At 52.3% G+C, this 20,537-nt stretch overlaps 11 protein-coding genes across 11 annotated transcripts; 8 read left to right on the top strand and 3 right to left on the bottom strand.

Moving 5' to 3' along the window:
* Positions 1-910: 910 nt before the first annotated feature.
* On the top strand, positions 911-2,616 carry EI97DRAFT_161018 (NUC189-domain-containing protein). Its single transcript, XM_033793344.1, has one exon. The coding sequence runs from the start codon at positions 1,044-1,046 to the stop codon at positions 2,403-2,405; it is 1,362 nt and encodes a 453-aa protein (XP_033650850.1). The 5' UTR covers positions 911-1,043; the 3' UTR covers positions 2,406-2,616.
* Positions 2,617-2,927: 311 nt separating this feature from the next.
* On the top strand, positions 2,928-5,012 carry EI97DRAFT_445049 (uncharacterized protein; the record flags this gene model as incomplete). Its single annotated transcript, XM_033799940.1, has 3 exons — positions 2,928-3,502; positions 3,573-3,604; positions 4,042-5,012. 3 exons carry the CDS (start codon positions 2,928-2,930, stop codon positions 5,010-5,012), a joined length of 1,578 nt encoding a protein of 525 aa, XP_033650851.1.
* Positions 5,013-5,829: 817 nt separating this feature from the next.
* Positions 5,830-6,726, top strand: EI97DRAFT_445050 (uncharacterized protein; the record flags this gene model as incomplete). The annotated part of the gene is made up of 1 exon (XM_033799941.1): positions 5,830-6,726. The coding sequence occupies one exon, from the start codon at positions 5,830-5,832 to the stop codon at positions 6,724-6,726; it is 897 nt and encodes a 298-aa protein (XP_033650852.1).
* A 558-nt stretch (positions 6,727-7,284) lies between these two features.
* Positions 7,285-8,654, top strand: EI97DRAFT_161026 (uncharacterized protein). The gene has a single exon (XM_033793345.1). The coding sequence runs from the start codon at positions 7,528-7,530 to the stop codon at positions 8,215-8,217; it is 690 nt and encodes a 229-aa protein (XP_033650853.1). The 5' UTR covers positions 7,285-7,527; the 3' UTR covers positions 8,218-8,654.
* A 561-nt stretch (positions 8,655-9,215) lies between these two features.
* Positions 9,216-9,626, top strand: EI97DRAFT_461197 (uncharacterized protein; the record flags this gene model as incomplete). Its single annotated transcript, XM_033801177.1, has 1 exon — positions 9,216-9,626. One exon carries the CDS (start codon positions 9,216-9,218, stop codon positions 9,624-9,626), a length of 411 nt encoding a protein of 136 aa, XP_033650854.1.
* A 101-nt stretch (positions 9,627-9,727) lies between these two features.
* EI97DRAFT_161048 (ser/Thr protein phosphatase family protein) lies at positions 9,728-11,266 on the bottom strand. Its single transcript, XM_033793346.1, has 2 exons — positions 10,657-11,266; positions 9,728-10,607 (listed from the first exon to the last, which is right to left on the bottom strand). The coding sequence occupies exons 1-2, from the start codon at positions 11,080-11,082 to the stop codon at positions 10,044-10,046; spliced, it is 990 nt and encodes a 329-aa protein (XP_033650855.1). The 5' UTR covers positions 11,083-11,266; the 3' UTR covers positions 9,728-10,043.
* Positions 11,267-12,269: 1,003 nt separating this feature from the next.
* Positions 12,270-13,608, bottom strand: EI97DRAFT_383934 (PLP-dependent transferase; the record flags this gene model as incomplete). Its single annotated transcript, XM_033795938.1, has 2 exons — positions 12,270-13,485; positions 13,535-13,608. 2 exons carry the CDS (start codon positions 13,606-13,608, stop codon positions 12,270-12,272), a joined length of 1,290 nt encoding a protein of 429 aa, XP_033650856.1.
* EI97DRAFT_161054 (P-loop containing nucleoside triphosphate hydrolase protein) lies at positions 13,518-15,674 on the top strand. The gene has a single exon (XM_033793347.1). It carries the CDS (start codon positions 13,950-13,952, stop codon positions 15,576-15,578), a length of 1,629 nt encoding a protein of 542 aa, XP_033650857.1. The 5' UTR covers positions 13,518-13,949; the 3' UTR covers positions 15,579-15,674.
* Positions 15,675-15,942: 268 nt separating this feature from the next.
* EI97DRAFT_161086 (uncharacterized protein) lies at positions 15,943-16,715 on the top strand. Its single transcript, XM_033793348.1, has one exon. The coding sequence runs from the start codon at positions 16,201-16,203 to the stop codon at positions 16,666-16,668; it is 468 nt and encodes a 155-aa protein (XP_033650858.1). The 5' UTR covers positions 15,943-16,200; the 3' UTR covers positions 16,669-16,715.
* Positions 16,716-17,202: 487 nt separating this feature from the next.
* Positions 17,203-17,675, top strand: EI97DRAFT_461202 (uncharacterized protein; the record flags this gene model as incomplete). Its single annotated transcript, XM_033801178.1, has 2 exons — positions 17,203-17,571; positions 17,646-17,675. The coding sequence occupies 2 exons, from the start codon at positions 17,203-17,205 to the stop codon at positions 17,673-17,675; spliced, it is 399 nt and encodes a 132-aa protein (XP_033650859.1).
* Positions 17,676-18,255: 580 nt separating this feature from the next.
* Positions 18,256-19,013, bottom strand: EI97DRAFT_461203 (uncharacterized protein; the record flags this gene model as incomplete). Its single annotated transcript, XM_033801179.1, has 2 exons — positions 18,256-18,403; positions 18,460-19,013. 2 exons carry the CDS (start codon positions 19,011-19,013, stop codon positions 18,256-18,258), a joined length of 702 nt encoding a protein of 233 aa, XP_033650860.1.
* Between the last annotated feature and the right edge of the window lie 1,524 nt (positions 19,014-20,537).

Below are 20,537 nucleotides of genomic sequence, written 5' to 3' on the forward strand. Positions count from 1 at the left end.
GCAAGGGAAGCTTTGAGAGAACTTGCGCACGTGACGGAGGGTGGTGGCGGCGGCGGCGAGCACCTCTTCTTCAAACCAAAAGAGAAGAGAAGAGGTGGATGAGTCAGGCGGCAGCGAGCCAATAATGGTGAGACTCGGGAGGCAACGCGTACACAAATCAATGCGACGCGCCCGTTAAGGCCGAGGGGTGGGTGCGGAGAAAGGCGATATGGTGCACACCGACAACCGGCGCAGTCTGGCGATGACAGAGGGTCGAGGGTCGCGTATTTGGCGCCGCGAGGAGTGACGTCGCGATGTCAATAATGGGGCCTTGGAAGGAGAGCGAGAGGGAGGAGAGGAGAGGTGGCTAGTGGAATGGCCAAGCGTTTCGTGGCTGTGCGGATGTGGCTCGAGCCGTACGGCGGGGCGTTGATTGGAAGGAATCGTCGGTACAGTAATAATCTCGGAAAAAGGGGGGTGGGAAGCTTTTGCAGGAGCAGCGGCGGGCGGCCAGCGTTTAAGTAACGGCCGCTCGTCCCTCCAGCCCCGCCAAGCCCCCTGAGAAATCCGCTTCTCCGTTTCGGACGAATCACGTGCCCCTCTTTCCGCGCCCACCCCCAGCACCTGCGCGAACACGAAGACGCACGACTGCCCATCCGCACACAACTGCGCTCGTCTGCTTATGGAATCTATCTCCTGTATTCGCAAACCGCCTTTTCTCTGCACTGCCGCGTACCTCTTTGCGTGGCGACCGGTCAATTCTCCTCTCGCCGGACTGCAGCTAGCCTGGCGCGACATTTTTGGTGGTTGCAATTGTCGTCTTACCGTTCGGCAAGGATCACTGCGGCCCGAGCGCCAGAATTTCTCGCCCAAACACCTTTGAATTTTTTTTCCGCCTGCATCGGACACTGGGCTACCTTCATACCTACTACTGGGAACCTCATACCGGATTGCAGACAACACAACGACCGGCACGCCCTGCTCAACCGCGACGCCTACTCGGACCCCTCGCTTCTCTCCCTCACCTCCCCCTTCACCCAGGCCGCTCTCCTGCAGACTGCGTCATGCCCGCGACCGTTGCCTCACGCTCACGGCCGCCAACCAAAAAGGCCAGAGCCTCCAATGATTCGCTACCGCCCGCAAAGAAGACGAAACTAGCGCAAACACCTTCGGCATCCCACTCCACCGGCTACTCTGCACTCCTCAATGGCACTCCGGGCAAGAAACCTGTCGTGGCTGCAAAGATCAACGGCGTTCGGAATTCACGGAAAGATAAGGTAGACGAGGCCACAGCTGTCGTTGGTGACGCACTAGAGGAGGTTGATGATGTGGAGATGCCAGATGTCAACAAGAGCGTGATAGAGATTTCCAGTGCCGACGAGACGAGTGACGACTCTGGCTCGGACGACGAGGATGATCAAGAGGCGGGCCATGTTGCCGAGAATGGCCTAATAGACACCAATGGGCATACCGAGGACGGCGAAGCCGCTGCTGACGAGCTGGAAGAACCTTCGCTCGGTGAGAAGCTACAGGCACAAGAGCCTGAAGCGGTGCGAACCGCCGTTGTCGACGTCGAGGAGGCCTTCGGTCAGGACGTCGATGCAAGAGCTCTCGCTACCAACCCGACGAACAGGCCGCTCGCCCCTTCGACGAATTCGCTTGGGACGGTTCTTGCCCAGGCGCTCCGGACAAATGACAAGGATCTTCTGAATTCTGCCTTGCGCATCACCGACGTCGATTCCATCTATGCGACCGTGGAGCGACTACCTTCTCCCCTGGTAGCCAATCTGCTACAGAAGTTGGCCGAACATCTGTACAAGAAACCTTCAAGAGCGGGCATATTGATGGTATGGCTGCAGGTAGCACTCTCGGCGCATGGAGGATACTTGGCGAGCCAGCCACAGTTGGTTAAACAGCTTGCCTCTCTCAATAGAGTGCTTCAGCTCCGAGGTGCTGGTCTGCAACCTCTACTCCAACTCAAGGGTCGGCTCGATATGCTGCAGGCCCAGCTTGAACTCCGCAAGAGGAATCAAAGAAGAGCCGCCATCGATGAAGAAGATGAGGCTGTTATTTACGTAGAAGGGGAAGACGACGTTTCATCGGCTGATGAGGATGATGCGGACAGCGAACTGGGATCTGACGTTGCGGGAAAAGTTCCAGAGGGCTCGGATGAGGACGAGACCAGCTCTGTGGATCACATGCCAACAACTATGGAAATGGACGAAGCGACAGAGGAGGACAGTGGCAATGATGATCTGCTGGACGATGAAGCTGAGGAGACTGACGATGATGATGGTGATGATATGTCTGAGCCTATGAGCGATGATGACATCGATGGCGAAGATGCTGCTTCAGCGAGCGAGGAAGAGTCTCGGCCCGCGAGACGGTCAACGGCCGGCAGAGCAGGAACCACGCGTCGTTATTAGGCATGCAACGTGCATTTTGGTGCGAGCCGAGTGATGTCAAAATTCTTTTTGTTGTTTTGGGGCGTCTTCATCTTGCATAGGTTGCACGGGAAATACGTCAGCCTCATACCTGGCGTTTTGGGTTGCTATTGAGGTCAGTTCGAGCGATAGGGTCTCATGCGTCAACCAGTAATGGATTCACTGCATACTTCGGGTACATAAATCATCAGGCCACGTTCAATCACTGCTTCCTTCACACCTTGTATGCTGCCTCAATCGCCTTCCACTCATCTCATGTGGTTCCCAAGTGTTTCGATGTCCTTTGTTTCATGAAGTGAGCCTTGCCATGGATAGGTTCGATTCCAATGTCTGGTTTCTTTGTTCTGTACAATACCATTCTGTTGAGCACACCGCATTGTGCGCGTTCAATCTGCTATCAATTGCTACAAATTTCTCCCTTATATAATCCACATCGACCCCCTGACCAATCTCTTACTGTAGCACCGAAATCACCTCATTCTACCTTCTTCTCGGCCTCTAATCATGACGAACTCACGGATTCAAGCAGACCTCTTCGATCTCAACGGCAAACCCATCACTCCCGCCGCTACCCTCGTCCTCCGCCGTACTGCTTCAGGTAAACTCCGTCCTGCTGAGTCGGCCCCGAACTCACTCCGACGTATCGGAGCGATAACTAACGGCACGCCAATACCTTCAGCTTCCAAGTTCTACCACCGAGGTGGCGAGAAGACAGAAGTGGATGATTCATCTGAGTATCTTTGCCCCCGCTCTGAGCACAGTGCTGATTCTCTCAAATCTACAGCGGCTCGAGAATGCTCCATCGGAGAGACGTCTTCTTCCGCATGGGGAAAACATGGCCAAAGGAAGCTAGACACCCAGCAGCAGCGCGATTCACTGTACACTACGGACTATGTAGGTCTAACAGCGACGGGCTTGAAGATCAAGCCGGGTCCAGCACGCAAAGTAGAAATTGCTGCGCCTGTGAAGACGCCAAAGGCGCAGAAGGCAATGGTGCTGGAGGGGAGGCCTAACAGGTCTCTGGCACTGCATGATCAAGGTGCAGAACAGAGGGAGATGAAGGTGGATTGCGATATGTGGTGTGAGGTAGCGAAGCGTATCTAAGCGCACGGATAGACTTGAGCTTGTAACTGCTCTATGGCCTCACAGCTGTGGGAAAGGGGCTCTCAGGAAACAGGTAGGTAAGCCAGCTGGTCTGGTCTGACGGAATGCTGTGCACCGTAAGCATTTCACTTCGTTAACTTTCGTTTTTCTGTTTCGTCTTCCATATGTGTCTCTCCCACTCTATTGTACAGCTCCTTCCCAATGCGAACTTCATTCAATTTCATTTCATCTATAATCAGTGTTGTCAAAGACGGTATATGAATCTGATTGGTTGCTGATGCACAGCGGCGTCGCGCTCAAACATTGTTTACAGTCTCAGCTCTTCATGCATTTCAACTTGTTTCTTTGTCCCATTGGCAACGGATTGTTGCGTCCCGGTCCGGCGTTTGCGCCTGTGCATGTCTTTGTTCGATTAATTGTCTTTCATGTGGGTGGCCTTGATCACTGAAGCCAGTCAGGGCTATTTATGCTCCCGCAACTACACCTTTGCTTTAATCATTAATAACATTCTCAGATCAGATGCTATTAACTAGATCGAATTCCACTACAGTTATCATCGACATATCAGAACCAAAAACATCCGAACAACACAACACATCACGGTCATCACCGGGGTCTGCAACTTCGGACGTCCTCCCCTGCGGCTGCCTACGCTCGACGCTCTTCCAAGCGTTGTCATCTGTACCCATTACGGAACTGCCCGCCTACCCAAGCACAACCGCTTCCTTTTCCTCCACCGCACCCGGACGCATCACCCCCGTCTCGTCCTCCTCCGGACCGCCGTCCACACCTACCTCCCTCCACCGCAGCTCGACCTCCTTCACCGACTTCTCCTCCGTCTTCTCACCCCCTGACACCGCCTTCTCCCCCGTCTCCACGGGCGAAGACGAGACACCCACGTACCACTGGCAATACTACATCCCGCACATCAGCACCAGTACTTCGGACTATTATACGGATTGCTCTTGGATTGCTTTTGATGTTGTGCGGCCCCAAACCGGGACTTCAGGTTGCTTTCTAAAAGGGGAAACGGAAGCAGAAGCGGAACAGTCGCCCGAGGAGAGAATCCAGATGGCGCAGGGGATGCTGAGTCCGATTCCGCGGACGCCGGAGGAGGTTGAGTTGCCGGAGATTGGGGATGATGAGTTTGAGTATTATCCTAGTCCTATTGAGGGCGCGGGGCAGAGGTATCCGTTTGTTAACTTTGTGGGCACGGAGGAGAATGGTGAGGGGAGGTATGGAAGGAAGGAAATTCTCAGCATTGAGAAGGGACGAGACGAGACGGATGCAAGGGAACATGGTTTTAGCGATGGCACAGAGGACCCGCAGATATGTGTTCTTAAACGAGGAAGAGGAGAGACTACCGAGTCGAGGAAGAGAAAGGTTTGGGACCATTCAAGCCTGGAAAGAAAGGGACGATTAGTGGATTGGCTGGGAAGATTGACATTACGTGCTAGGAAGGGGCACGAGAAGATTCGCCTCTAGACCGTGCGTTACGAGTATGGGTTTGGATTGGGGTTGACACCTTTGCAGAGGGTGGCATTTCTTTTTCTGTTTGCATTTGTTAGATTCCTCTCTTTGGGTGATTTCCTATCATTTTCTTTTCTTTCCTTTACAATCGCCTCTATCTTCCCTTTTCCTTCTCTGTTCCTTGTTTTCTCCAAACACTGTTCGATATGACGGTGTTGAAATACACTCGCATTTGCATTTAGGTTTGCATTGTTGTAGCGTCTTCCGAGTTGAACTAAAAACTTAGAACTATAAGATAGCTCACTATTCACGAGTAGACTGTTTATTCTTGTTCTTCGAAGAAAAGGCATCTTATCCTGATTCAAACGCCAAATATCTAATTACTCCTCAGAATTACCGCCATTTACTCTAGGACATTCTCCGATATCACGATGAAGTGCGACCAGAAAAGGAGCACTGCAAGGTGCAACCGTGGCCTCCACTCGACTCTGCATTTTGCACTTTTTGTCTATCATCACGGTTCGCGGCCGTAGCACTTTCACTCCATACCTTGTTTAAAATGAGGCGCATTGTACGTTAACAATGTTGACGTAGGTTCGATAACTACACATCGTGACTGAACTACCCCAGGGTCAGTCTACCATATAAACCGTGATTGTCTTCCCCTACTTGAACGGCCATCCTCCTCCCATTCCTCGACTACCAACCCATACCTCCCGTTCCAGCTCTGCTAGATTGATACACAAGTTGCCTGGTGCAACCGTGATCTCGAAGTCCCCAACAACGAAACCAGTTGCCTGCACTTCGAACCATCAATCAACACTAGCTCACCATGGATCGGGACCCCGTCTCAAACACCCTCAGCCTCATGAGCAACGGCAGCCCATCCTCGCGTACTTCAGGAGGTTCTCACCGTGGTTCAGGAGGTACTCACCGCGGCGTATCACTCAACCCTCCCAAGAACCAACGCCTCCCCGCTGACGAGTACAGGTATCTGCAAACGCGGCATACGCTGGAGAAGCACTTCGGCGGCCGCTCCCCTGCAATGACTAGCAGGTCAGACGCCTCGAGCTCACTGTCCATGACCAAGAGCACATCTTCCAAGCACTCGTCATCGTCATCTTCTAACAAAAAGGATAGCCGGCTCACTCACGACCAACGCACGAGTGTCTCAGAGATCCGGTACGCAACCCGCAAAGCCCTCGGCCCATCCTTCGACTTCACCGACACGTACGTCGCGCCGAAGCGCAAGACTACCCGTCACCACTATGGGAATGACGAGGAAGCAGGCAAGGAACACATTCCTCAGCGGTATATCGATGAGTTCAATCGCCGTTGGGTGCAGGACGACTTCGAGGAAGATGCTCATCAGTTCGTGATGGACTGTCTGCCTAACGGCGTCGCGCCGTGGCGCCGGCATCAAGCTCTGGTTCCGACTGGAGTGCCTGATAGGTCGTGGCATGCGGGCCAGGCTTTGGGTTCGATTCAGGGCTCGATGGCGCTGGAGATGGCGAATCATGGGTATCAGTACCGTGAGAACTTTTTGCAGAAGCGGGACGCAGGTAAGGCTACCAAGGCTGGGGAGCTCCCTGGGAGCACTTTCGACTGGGATGACAGCGATGATGACAAAGATGCAGTTGGAAAGGAGGAGAAGATCGAGAAGAATAAGGAGCGCCGTGATTCGAAACTCGAGAAGGTTCGTCGGAAGATGAAGATTGCGAAGAAATAGGTGAGTCCTAGTATAGGGAGGGTCACAGTGAGCATTATGATGAGTGTCATGAGGCTTTTGCTCCGGCCACTTGATGGTAGGGAGCAGTGATACGGGAAGAGAGACTGGGTGATGGTTTCACCTGTTCATTATTAGCTTCTCAGCTTCTCATATGTTTGGAGAGCGGTGGCATGGGAGGGAGATTGGGGGATAGTTTCACCTGTTCGTCATTCGCTTGTCAGCTTCTCATATGTTTGGGGAGCAATGCTATCTATGATAATATATTTCACATCGATACCCGAACGGACTTCGTGCCATAAGCCAGATTTCGCGTGATAGACTGATCTTGCCGATTTCATATGGGCGCACATGCTACACTTTGCCCATTAACTGTCAGACCTCCTAGATATCCCTTCAATCCAGAGGCTCACGAACCGAAACCAAATTTCGCATTGTAGAGCGCAATTTAAGGAGTCCCACTCCATCCTCCTAGAGTCCATAATAGAAGTGACTGCATGAATTATACAGCACATCGGCAATGCAATTCACAAGTGACAAGTCCCCAGAACCACAACAAAGCGAAAAAGCCAGACCTGAGCAATTCACAAAACCCTTAGCACATTGTTCACGACAAGTGCTCTCTGTACATGGGCGTAATGGTTAGTAACAAGACAATGTGCGGTGACGCGACTCCCATAAAGTCGGGAAGGTTTTCACACCCAGTGCCCCTTACCTCTCCTTGGACCAAAGTCTCGGTTCACCTATATCGTGGTCCACTCTTGGAGGAGGAAAGAAAAGGGGACTCATTCAAACTACACAACCATGTCCGCACCCAACCGCACCTCCACCTCCTTAGCCATCCCCAAACCCAGCCCTACTCGTAAAACCCAGTCCCCCTCCCCTCGCCGCGCCACCAAGCTCCAGAAGAAGCGATACTACAGCCACGCGCTATCTGACGCAGACAGAAGGGCCCTCGCCGCCGGCGTGGAAAATCACAGCCAAAAGCACTGGTCAGAGGAGGATATCAAGCGCTTTCAACAGGATCGCCTAGGTCTAATTCCAACAGATCGCAAGGAACCACATGAGCATGAGAGCGAGGATGTCGAGCAGCAGGCTGCTCGGAAGGATACGGTGTGCTCGTCCAGGTGGTTGCGTTGCCGGAATCGGTCGATGCCGCTCACGCAGGGTATGAGCGCTGATGATATACAGAGCAGGGGCTTCGCACAGAACTCTGGTGCTGCTAGCACGTTGGTACTGCCGCTGGTGATGACTCCACGGGCTTCGATGTCGCTCGAATCTTCTTCCGGAGAAACTCTCCCTGGTCAGGCTTCCGCAGCGGCTACCACGATGAGCTCTCAGCCCTTATGCCGCCGCCGCCGCTTCTCTTTCGAGTCCGATTATGACGAGTTGGTTGATGGTGAGGAGGCATGGGCGAAGCTGCGAGCTAATCCTGTTGAGGTTGTAGAAGAGCCTTTCGACGGTCCTTCAAGCCTCAGCGCTACCTGCTTTTGACAGGTTCCTGACTCCACGCAAGACTGGCAAGGGTGAGGCATATTGCGTACGTCGAATGCTCTTCTTGACTGGTGAGTCTCCTACTGTAAGGAAGCATAGGCGCATATCTCAATCTCTCTACCCTACGGTACGCGATGCCCAGCTTTTCGATTTCAAACTCGACGGTTCGCTCTCTTAGGAGCAGTGAGGACCACATTTCTCCGAGCTCGTAAAGGTAAGGGTCTGATCTCCTTTGTCAAATATTTGATATTTCTCATCTCCCCTTTGTCCGTCAACCACCCCACTGCGGACTTGTAAATGCCGACTGTTGGGTGTATGGCCGGTTCATTGCAGGTGCAACTCCATCTCTTACAAAAGCTGCATATCAGATATCTCGCCATTCTCCTCTTGTGAGGAGACAAATAATAGTGAGAAAATCCAAATATCAAAGGCTCTGGTACAAATAATAATGGCCTGAGTCGTCCAAACTTACTGTGTATTCCTGCCGGCCAGGTGATGTCGAGATAGACGTGCCTATGCGTGATATAAATAAAGTCGCCTTTCCCAGTTCGAGAAGCGCACGTCATCGTATGCGGCGTGTGCAGTCCAGCACCTTTCATCCGATCTTGATTTTGTCGCTCACCCCTTCCAGAAAAACCATCTTTCCCATACTTTCCAAGGTTTTCCCCGAGCCCAACAGCACCTCCCAGACCTCTCGAGCGGGAAAGCTCGGCAGTGCTGCCTTTATCAGTTGGGCTTCCCCCGACCCTGACAGCACTGGCTCGCTTCGCCATGACATGACGCCTCTCACTCCATTCGTTTGGTCCCGCTTGCAGGTGCAGGCTGACAAACCAGGGTTCTTCTGTATTGCCAATAAACACTCCGCTCACTCCACTCACCGGAAACGAACGTGGCGGGCGGAGGGGGAGCTGAAATCATATAACCCGGAAAAAGCGCCCCCGTCGTCGTTGAGCGGGGCAACTCTGCGCTCAGTCGTGTATTTCTCGCCCTCCGTCATCATGGCCGCGCAACTCCTGGAACCATCCGAGACAACGAGACCAGCATCTCGATTCTCAACGGTCGATGCATACGGCAACAGAGTCCACCACGCGCGATATACACTGTACCAGATGCCAAGGCCTCTCCACCGATCCGCCGATCCCGACAGCATCGATCCCGTGGATGGCAAGACGAAGCAATGCAACCGCAGCTTGACGTTCGATAGCTTCCTCGACGAAAGACACCTCGGAGAAGATAAAGCTGAAAAGAGGATCGGGCATACGTGGGAACTATGGAGAGGGGTATCGAAAGCGTTGAAGAAGGCGACGAGCAGGAGTCGTAGGCGGAAGAAGAGAGGGAATTATACGAACATGGAGGATGGGGAGCGGATCCTGAAATCGAATGTCGCTGGTTCGAAAGCTTTTGGTTGATGTTGGGCCGGGTGCAGGCACCTGCTATGTTGGGTCGACGACTTGGATTGCGTTGCGCATTTCGTATTTGCGATCGGTGCCCTGTACGGCGACGATGATTTTTTATCCTTTGAAAGAGGAGCCCTAGGGCTTGTGAACTCAGGATGACTCCTGGCGGACGCGTTTTATTATTTTTGGAGTGACCTGGATATACATGCAGAAGAGAGATGATATCGAAGGAAGATATGCAAGAGAAAAGGACCCGGAGGGCAAGAGGAGCCTGTGTGGAGGTATCCATACCGGCCTTGGATGGATCGACGCAGCCATGAGGGGTCTCATGTGGTGGGTTCACCCCAGGAGACATGCCCGGCTGAGGAGCTTAAGCGTCCGGAAAGGGAAGAGCGATATTGAACAGTATTCGTAGGTGGAAAGATAAACTCAAGACTGAGCATTATTCGTAGCCTTGTCCAGATCCATATCTACTATCCACGGGCCCTGATGGGGTCTATACTCAACTGTCATGATACTCGCATTCACCATGAGCGTCTCTCGTCCCCACACCAGTGCCTCCTCTCCGTCTTGACTGATATCCACAAAGGCTGCCCGGTCTGCCTTCATCCTCTCGTGATCGACTTTGACCGATTCATACCTCTCAACGTGGTACTTCCATGGAATATAGAAGTTGTCCCCCTCCTTCCACTTCACCCTTCGAGCACCCCACCCTTCATGTATGTGTCCGAAACAGTGCAGCTTGGGCTTGCACCGTCGAGCAGCCCGTAGAAGATGCTCGCAGCCGGCATGCGCGCGACCGACATCGTCAAGGATGCCCAGCGGCGGCCCGTGTGTCATCATAACGTCTACGGCTGGGAAATCGGGAACGGGATTCTCGACGATCGATTGTGAGTCCGGCGTGGATTGATCCTTTGGATTGAAGCGGTCCTGGTTATCTGCGTATTGAAAGGCCATGTCGCCGAACTCGGGTTGGTAGGGAGATGCGTAGACCTGACGTTTAGTTAGCGTAGCACAAAAGAGTGGAGTTCGGAAGGCTTACTCTCAGCCTCGCGCCATTCTTGAGTACAAAGCAGTGTGTGCCTTCTTCCAGATATGTCACGCCTGCTGCCTTGGCCTTTTCTCCCTGCCAGAGCTCCTTCGCTCGAGCGGCGTACGTTTGATCCGGGTCGTCAAATCCATGCCAATCTTGACCTCTCCTTGTGTAGTGCTTCTGATCCAGGCTGATGTCATGATTCCCTGCTATCACCAGCTTCAAGTCCGCATCAATACGGCCAAGCATGTCCAACGCTTGCTCATGTTCTTCTAGAAAGCCCAAGCCTGTTAGATCCCCGCAGTGTAGCAGGACGTCTGCCTTAGGCAGAGGTTCTCGGAAAGCAACATCGTGGTTCGTGGACGGGGCGAGGGCTGCGTTGTGCGTATCGGAGATGATTAGAATGCGGGTCTTGACGGTGGATGTCTGAGACATGGCGGCTGGAGCTCTTTCACTGAACTCTCACTTGGCGAAGTAGACTACTACATTAGTAGAGAGGGGTGGCGCACGTGTGGCAGTTCAATGACGTTGTTGAAAGATAGGTTGAAAATTAAATGATTTGTGAACTTCTCTGAAAGTCAATGGACTTGCATGCAAGAAATATCTAAATAGGAGAACTTGAGTCTGACAGCACCAGGTCCATATGCAGATGTTTGCATGTGAAGGAGCGATGATTGGGGGTGAACATGCAACACCGTTATTCGCACCATCGCATCAACAACGGCATTCTCTGCAACAAAACTAGAAGAGAATTATGAGGGACCCTCATTAGCGACGGATAACTTTTGTCGCTAGTGTATTCAATGCAACATACATTCGTTCGAAAGCGTTGGGATACGGAGAGCAATCATTCACTGCATCCATCCAACACGATCCACTTGGGAAACCCATCCCAGTCTGAAAACCGATCATCATTCGCCTTTGAGCACGACTCCAGATGCAGATTGTGCACTGAAGGCGAAAGCAAGTGAACAAAGTTCTCCCATCCGACAAGGCTCCTCTCTTCCCTCACAAGGAAGTCATCTCAACTCTTCTTCAATCCCGCAGCAAGCCGCGACAGATCAATGAAAAGCAAAGCCCACACCAAAAGCATGGGGTGCGTTTGTGTCAAAAATTCCCTGCCGATCCGAAGACCAACAGAAGCGGTCATAGTTGTAGTTTTCAACTAGCAAAAACGCTACCTCAGACGAATCTTCACTGGTAAGCGTAACGCCCGAGCACTGGGATGAGGAAGGGAAAAGAGGTCGGGAGGGCGGCGGGTTTATATAGGCGAGGCGGGCGCTCGGATCACACTATCAGGTGATTTAGGCACCTGGCAGAGAAAAGTACACGTGACGCCTCTTTCCAGCTCGGGAAAGGTGCTGGCCGGACCGTCCACCCAATCAGACCACTCCCAGGGCTAGACAGTTTCCGCGATCGAAGTCCTGGAGTATCAAACAACCTTTCACAGGAAATCACCTGAGGATCTGTACCCAAGGTCGTGGATTGCGAGGTGTACTACCCGAGTGTAAGTCGACCAACGTGCTGTGTAGAAGAGACAACGTGCTGTGTAGAAGAGACATTGAACTCTATCAATATAGGTCTATCCGACTGTCCCTTGGCTATAAGTCTACTAGTATCACCTACGCCTTTATATACTTCTTCAGCCCCCGCAGGCGTTCCTGCGCCGTCTCCAGCACATCGTCATTCTTACACACGGCAAACCGCAGCCAGTCCTGCACGATATGCGCGTTCTCGGGCGTGAAGAACTCCGTCGGCGGTATGGCTGCAACTCCCAACTCCATGATCAGGAACCAGCACAGCTTGAAATCCCGGGGCCGCTCAGCAACGTGTGGCGGGAACTGGTAGTCCTCCGGCAATTGCACCTTGGACATGTTGACTAGCACAAAATAGCCACCCTCGGGATCAGAGTAGGGCAAGCCGAGCTCGTCCCAGATGGCGTTGAACTTGTCCATCTTGGCCTTCATCTCCTTCCTTGAGTTTTCCCAGAAGTTGTGAGCATCGGCTTGCTCGAAGCCGACCGCTGTCGCCTCCTGAAGAGGCGACACAGAAGAATAACAGATCCTGGTGTGTGCGGCGGAAACATACTGGATGAGGTGTTCCGGTCCGATCAGCCATCCTACCCTCCAGCCCGTTGCGTAGAAGTTCTTGCCGCCGGAGCCAACGGTAAGAGTGAGTTTCGCAACCTCTGGCGATAACGTAGCCACGCGTGTGAAGGGAACATAGTAGAGTCGATCATACACTTCATCCGAGAGGATTATGATGTTGCGCTCAACACAGATGTCTGCAATCGCCTGCAGCTCTTCTCTCGAGAACACCTTGCCGATGGGATTGTGTGGGGAGTTGAGAACAATCATGCGGGTCTTGGGCGTGATAGCCTTCTTGAATTCTTCGATATCCAGTGTCCACTCCGCAGCCGAGGTGGTTTTGGTAGCGCCCTCTTTCGGCGGATGCATGGGGACGTAAACGACCTTTCCACCGGGCATCTCGATGTTGCTGATATACTGGTCGAAGAACGGCTCGAATACGATAACCTCATCGCCATCCTCCAGAAACGCCATGAAAGCGCTCAGCATGCCCTCGTTTGCACCAGTCGTTATCGTAACCTCCGTATCCGGGTTCAGTGTACGTCCGAAGAAGGGCGAGTATGCATCCGCGATCGCCTTCTTTAACCTCGGTCGGCCCTTCGTGGGGGAGTACTGATTGCATTCTACTCTATCAAGAGCTTGCTTTGCGGCATCAAGGACGAATTGAGGGGGATTGTAGCCGAAGAAACCCTGGCCCATATTCACAATGGGCTGTACAGGAGAGGCCGCTGCTGCTTCGTTGACAATGGACCTAAGCCTTTAGAATTTGTATTTCCTTTTATCGGACCACGATTACATACCAGACATCCTGCCTCTGTCCTGCTACCCTGGCAGCAGGCTTGAAGGGGTTCTCACGGCGTGACGTCGCTGACATGGCACGGATGGGTCTATACGTTGCGGGGCACTGATATGCGAGAGGACGGTGTCTGGGTATCGCTCTGGGTGCAACGGAGGCAAATCGAGAGCTTGATTGTATCGCCCTTCTCATTTCCGGGAGTGCAGTGGAATAATGGAAGGGACTATGCCCGATTACATATCCACCGGCCTGAGGAATTGCGTGCTTCGCAATGATTTCGGAGGCCGCATTGAAATTACCGCGCCACATTTCCGTCAGCAGCCGCGGTTCAGCCACACGTGGCGCTGCTTTCCAACGTCGCGTAGTTTAATGGACGCGACGCGGACCACGCTGGTGGAACTCTCACCTCCGCCTCCGTCATGGTTGCTTGCCCGCTCTGCAATAAGCAAGTCAAAGAATCCCTAATCAATGAGCATATCGATGACGGTTGCAAGTCCCATATCCTCGAACAATCCGGCACTCCTGCCTCCCAGAAAACACACAGCTTCTTCTCCACTCCAGCCGCTCGCCGTATCCCTCCATCCACCTCGAAGAATGGCACCCTTGCGTCGGCGTCTCATCCGCCATCCGCAACCCATCCGGTAGAGCGCCAAAAGACATCACCGAGTAGCACAAAGCGGCCTTTTGGCAGTATCGAAGATGGAGCGCCAGCAGCTCCTGCGAACGGTGCGAATCTGCCTGAGAGTCCACCAGTAGCTCCGAAGAGGACAAAGTTGAGCTTGTTACACAAGGTTGCACCTCTTGCGGAGCGAATGCGGCCAACCTCTCTAGACGATGTATGCGGTCAAGAGATAGTAGGACCCAAGGGGCTGCTGCGCGGTATGATCGAATCAGGAAGGATACCGTCTATGGTTCTCTGGGGAGGACCCGGAACGGGCAAGACCACCATTGCGCGGCTTATAGCGAATACGTCTGGTGCTCGCTTTGTGGAGATCAACAGCACTAGCACTGGTGTGGCTGAAGTTAAGAAGATCTTCGCAGAAGCGTTCAAAGAATTGCAGCTTACTGGGCGGACAACGATTGTGTTCTGCGACGAGATACACCGGTTTTCAAAGGCTCAGCAGGATGTATTCCTAGGTCCTGTCGAGGCAGGACAGGTCACATTGATAGCAGCAACGACCGAGAATCCCTCTTTCAAAGTCATTAGTGCTTTGCTTTCAAGATGTCGGACCTTTACTCTTGCTAAGCTTACAAAAGATGACCTAGTTCAGATACTGGAACGTGCCCTGGCTATGGAGAACTGCGACTCGCCGCTTCTGGACAAGGAAATGTTGAGATATTTTGCTGATTTCGCTGACGGAGATGCGCGGACTGCTCTGAATCTGCTAGAGCTTGCTATCAATCTCTCAAAGAACCCCTCCACGACAGCTGAAGATATCAAGCAGCACTTGACCAAGACCCTGGTCTACGATCGCGCCGGCGATCAGCATTACGACAACATCTCTGCACTACACAAGTCAATACGAGGATCCGACCCCCATGCCGCGCTATATTACCTAGGTCGCATGTTGAAGTCCGGCGAGGACCCGCTTTACATTGCAAGACGGCTGATTGTCGTTGCCTCGGAGGATGTTGGACTTGCCGACAACACCATGCTTTCCTTAGCTACAGCAACATACACCGCATGCCAGCAAATCGGCATGCCCGAGTGCAGGATCAACCTTGCGCATTGCGTCTCCGCTTTGTGCCTGGCCCCGAAATCGACAAGATCTTACCGTGGCATAGCAAACGTTATGGCTGCCTTGGATGAACCCGGCATAGCAGGGTTGCCTATACCAGTTCACCTACGCAACGCGCCGACCCGCTTAATGAAAGAAATGGGTTACGGGGCAGAGTACAAGTACAATCCGGATTATGTGGATGGGAAAGTAAACCAGGAGTATCTGCCTGAGAAGCTACGGGGGCGAATATTCCTTGAGGATTCGGACTTTGGCTCGAAGGTGGATGAAGATCTGGAGGATGTTTTGTTGCCGGAGATTGAAGATTGATCAAGCAGCCATTGAGGCAACTTGGATCATGAAGAGTTGGCAACGGATAAGCCAGCTGGGGTGGTTGGTTAATCCAGGCGTTAGGTCTGCGCCACAGACATTTGCCCGGTTTTGCTTCCCTTCACGTTTGAATAGAGCAATATACCCCTTTCTTTTTTTTTTCTTGAAAGCCACCTCTTTTTGCGTTAATTCTAGGAGGCTTCAGTATGCAATGCGGGAGGATCGCGATACCACATTCTCACAAGTCTAAGCCTTTGCACCTCTATGTCTTCCGATATTTGTGGCACTCAGGTTCGTGGAAGTACTCGTATTCCCATTAGCAAGGCTTCTGGATGGTCAATGGTCTAACTAACATTGTTTACTCCAGATCATTCATTCACATATGAGCAGCCGAGTTAGAAAGCAACATCATTGTATCAACAACGCAAACAAAGCGAAATGCCTGTCTGAGCGCCACGTTAGCATCGCGAACAAAGCTCTTCACGACTTGTCCTTTGTTTATATTTGACGTACATCAGTTGCTCCCTTCCTTTCCACTATCCGCTCGATCACCGCGAACATACCCATCAACACTTTTCCAGTAGTACTGCATACTGTCATCAACCACGCAATCGACAATACCATGTATTTCCTAGCCTTTATGATAACCTTTTCCCTGGCGGGCTTTGCAACTGCCGCCTCCCCAACCTGGAGTACCTACCAACCCGGAACCTTCTCCTCAGTCGACATCCGTATCAACGAAGAAATCGGAGAAGGCTCCGCCGCCACCATTTCCCTCCCCGTCCCGCTCTTCCCCCGAGAAGAGAAAAAGGGTCCCCAATGGGGCGGGCACTTCGCCTGCCACGACGCCAACTTCACAGGTGCCTGCCACTACTACGTCGAGAAGCGGGGTGCATGCCACGAGTACGAAAAGGAGAATTGGGAGAAGTATACGTCCATTGGGCCTGATAAGGGGCAGTGGTGTTATTTTTATGAGGGGGAGCAGTGCCTTGGGGACCATGTGGAGTTGCGCCATCCTGGGAGTAGGAATTTGAGGAGGAAAAGGTTTGATAATAGGGTCAAGAGTTGGAATTGTTGGAAGGATGAGTAGGAGTGGAGAGAGATACATAGGTAGTGTCCTCGGCTCTTCGTTCCTCTTCCTCACTAGATGCCCTCCTTTTCACTGGACGCATCGTTGGTCTTCGGAGTCTGAAGTAACACATATGGGTACTTCCTTGTCTCGTCGTCAATTTCCTCAATATCCGTATTGTCTCTAACATGTTGTCTTTGGTGAACCTATCGTATAGGCTGTCACCGCGAGCTACTTGCTGAAAATGATTACCGCGAAATGTCAGTTTTGCTAGCTGTACTTCCATCCGCATAGAGGACGACTCAACATCAACGCGTCATGACCACTCAGAATACCTGGGATAGCGGTGAGTCACTCATATCCTCGCCTTTACATGCACCTTTTCACATCACTAGCGCTCTTAAACTGTCCTCGCTTATATCTCACCCTCCAACGCAGGACGAACGCCTGACTCCAACTCTCCTCGCTTCTCCAACCCTTCTTACCTCTCCCGCTCTCCCTCCTTCTCTGTTTAACACGTCACACTCACCACAATATATCTGCACCATCTTTAACATGAAGCTGTCGACTCTCCTCGTCGGTCTCATCACCGTCGGCAGAGTCGCAGTTACTACTGCGGTTCCTTCTCCCAATTATCTCGAAAGTGCTGATCTCGTCAAGGCTGACACGACCGTCAATGAACCTGTCACCGACCTCAGCAGTGTCAATGCACTTGATAAGACCGAAGAGTATACGAATCTCAATGTACTCGAAGAAGTCAATTCCAGCCCTTCTCTCGAAGACATCGGCCTCGATGACATCGACGACAATAACACCCCTCTCACCAACACCACACACTCGATCGTCAACACCGCCGTCACCCTCGGTCCCATATGCAAGCCGCACAAGCCTCGATGCGAGTCGCTCTATCGGTCATGCCGCTCAGTAAGTCCTTCCTCCCTCTCACTCTTCTGACAAACATATTATGAATACAAAAGCGAATGCTAAACTATCTCTAGTGGTGCCAGTTCAACTGCTGGGGCACCTGATGCATCTACGCCTGGAGCCAGAAGAAGGACTGCAAGGTGTGCGCGGCTTATGTGAGGCCGACTTGTTCTAAGGCGGATTATCCGGACACGAAGCCTCCGCCGGGCGAGTATGGGTGTGGCTGTTTTTGGCGGTCAAATGGTGACTGCTTGTGGGGGGTGACATGACAGATTCTGGTGGATTTGAGAAAATTAGACGGGAGGCGGTAGCTACATCCAGTTGCGTGGTGGCTTTACTATTCAGGAGAGTTAATGAAATGGTTAGATTGATGATATCCTCAACCAAATGAAATCCGTGACCTGCTTGTGTATTGCACGTAGTGTGGTTTCCGTAGAAAGAATAATGTCGGCTTGCTTAGCAGCGGGGTTGATAGCCAACGGCATAACACAAGGTCACGCACTCGGAAAATGGTCACGTTGAGATTTGAAAAGGGAAGATGTATTTGTCAGACGCTCATATCATCTGAGATCGTCAGAGTAGTCTCCATTGCTGTGTCCATCTATCGTGGTGTCCGCCGGTATCCGGTCTCCTTTCCGTCTTCCTCTCAGTCACACCCTATCGCATTCTTCTCGCACCATGCGTCTACACCTGCAGACCGAGCTCGCACAATCCACACTGGCTACACTTCACGAGATCAGGCTTGGCCACGCACTCGGTGTAGCATAAGAAGCACTTCACAGCCGCGATGATCTTGTCACGGATATCCTTGGGGTCTTCGGGGACGGAAAGCCTAAGAGTTCATGTTAGTGTCAAGTCCGGCAACAACAACGATGATGGTAAACTTACATGTCCAGAGTCTCGGCTGCGACTTGAGTCAAGCCGGCATTCAACGGCTCCGAAATGCCAGTGAGTTCGCCCTCCGTTTCAGGCTTCATCGCGGCGCAACCATTAGCAGTAACCGAGTTCGAAATCAAGCCCTGGCCGAGGCAAGTGATGTACTCGACCGCTTGGATGGCATGGACGGTATCCTCTTCGGTGTTGCCCAAGGCCTTGACGTCCCCTCCAATGGTGGGAATTCCGTCGACCAAGTCGCCCAGATCAGCGGCGAGTTTTCCGCAGTACTTCTTGCAAGCGCGGCAAGTCAGGATTGGACCCCATGGGCAGATGATCAGGCAAGCCATGCAGCTAGCCTTGGAATGCTTTTGGCGAGTGGCAACCTGCTTGTCGACGGTCTCGGCCATTGCCAGGGAGACGTCGCGCTCTTTGATGGCGTTCTTGTCTGCGGAGGTCAACGTGAGGGCGGAATCTGCGCGAGCAAGCTGAGCGGAGCCGCCGGTGGATGAGGCAATTGCCGTGGCCAAGAGGCCAGTGGCAGCCGTGATGATGAAAGAGAGACGCATGGTGTAGGAGCGTGTGGAAAGTAAGAGGTAGTGAGTGGAAAAGAGTTGAGGTTGTGTTGAGTGAGTGGAACCGAGTTGAGATTGCAGTTAAGGTTGAAGTTGAGGTTGTGTTGAGTGAGTGGAGTGGGTTGTAGGAGGGAAGGTTTGAAGTGGGTGGGGGAGGGTATTATATAGTTGCTGGACGGGGGCAGTCGGTGAGCGCGGTGAAACTTCTAGAGGCACGCTAGTAGGAAGGCCCTCAGAGCCCTCAAACACATAGGCGGTGAGGCGGCAGTATGAAGCTGAGTGGCGATCTCGGTCAGTGAAAGACCAACTTTCGAGGTCAAAGGTGGTACACGGAGTGCCCGCGCAGAAATACCGTTGGCCTCAGAGATAAGGCTCCTTGGATGGCACCGTATTCTATCAGTGCATAGCACCGGTTTATCGTCTCCAGAGGCACCGTGGAAAATCTAGATTGATTGCACCTTACGTAAAGTCGCAACTTCTGTTTACTGTTACTAATATATCCTCTGCGTCAGACTATTCAACGTTAGCTACCTAGTAACTGCAGAGTTTGGTCGCAAGAAGCTCTCACGTTTACAAGCTGCACGAGGGCAACTATCTATTATCATTTGAGCAAGTGGAATGCACACACACTCGCCGGTCTAAATGGTTCCTCGTCTACATAGTTGATGTGGTTGAATCCTTGGCAGTGAATGCAGATGCACGTGACCGATGAGGGGTGTTAAACCAAATGAGACTAGCAGAACCTGGAAGACTTCTGGAATCTGCGTGCCTGCTATGCTTTAGCCCATGCTCGACATGAGGCTATGAGAGAGTCGAGTCATGTCCAGCACTGTCTCTTATATCAAGTAAATTGCGGAAGTGTTGTTTTGCGGTCACGGGGGTTAGTAGCAAACAAGCGTCTACAAAGCGAGTCTCCTTTCTGCCTGACATTGTCATTCGTTATACCCAAATGTAGAGATCGGCGAGTTCCGGTTCCAAGACTTACACTCTTCTAACTCAATGGCCTATTGGACAGTGGCCTCCTGGGCGGTTTTCTTTCTATTTGATCAATATTCCTTAGCTTGACAAGTATTATTCAATTCTCTTCTCGTCTATAGCTGGTCCAATGTGAGCTGAAGTGATCCTCTAAACAACGTTCTACGGGGCACACAATTGAGCTGGCATTATAGAGCCGCTTACATTGGGACCTGGGGTAACGGACGAACCGTCCATATATGTTTCCAAGTCGATGCGCTAGAGCTGCTAGCTCTCGGGAAACATGAGTCTACCGTACAGCAAAGCTTTGGATAAATTGAGCTACTCGAGCCATCGCTTCGAGGCTCTTGAAAACAACGACTTGTACTTCGTTGCCTCCCACTTTCGGATAGAATACCTGTCGCTATGGCAATTCGAGCATTAATATCGCGTGCTCACTGCTCCGGGTTCTCGCCTTCCAGAACTGGTCGCGCTCCTCCGACACAGCGCACGCCACTTCCGGAAGATCTTCCTTATTGTTACCGCGGAATCCAGGCGTTCCAG

The sequence above is a fragment of the Westerdykella ornata genome, assembly GCF_010094085.1.
Source record: "Westerdykella ornata strain CBS 379.55 unplaced genomic scaffold EI97scaffold_28, whole genome shotgun sequence".
Taxonomy (NCBI): domain Eukaryota; kingdom Fungi; phylum Ascomycota; class Dothideomycetes; order Pleosporales; family Sporormiaceae; genus Westerdykella; species Westerdykella ornata.

Bases quoted from the DNA above. Each gene is read 5' to 3' on its own strand.
- EI97DRAFT_161086 (XM_033793348.1), top strand. From the start codon at position 16,201: ATGTATTTCCTAGCCTTTATGATAACCTTTTCCCTGGCGGGCTTTGCA.
- EI97DRAFT_161048 (XM_033793346.1), bottom strand. From the start codon at position 11,082: ATGTCTCAGACATCCACCGTCAAGACCCGCATTCTAATCATCTCCGAT. The intron at 10,608-10,656 runs GTAAGCCTTCCG...ACTAAACGTCAG, and splicing joins AGAATGGCGCGAGGCTGAGA to GTCTACGCATCTCCCTACCA.
- EI97DRAFT_161026 (XM_033793345.1), top strand. From the start codon at position 7,528: ATGTCCGCACCCAACCGCACCTCCACCTCCTTAGCCATCCCCAAACCC.
- EI97DRAFT_161018 (XM_033793344.1), top strand. From the start codon at position 1,044: ATGCCCGCGACCGTTGCCTCACGCTCACGGCCGCCAACCAAAAAGGCC.
- EI97DRAFT_161054 (XM_033793347.1), top strand. From the start codon at position 13,950: ATGGTTGCTTGCCCGCTCTGCAATAAGCAAGTCAAAGAATCCCTAATC.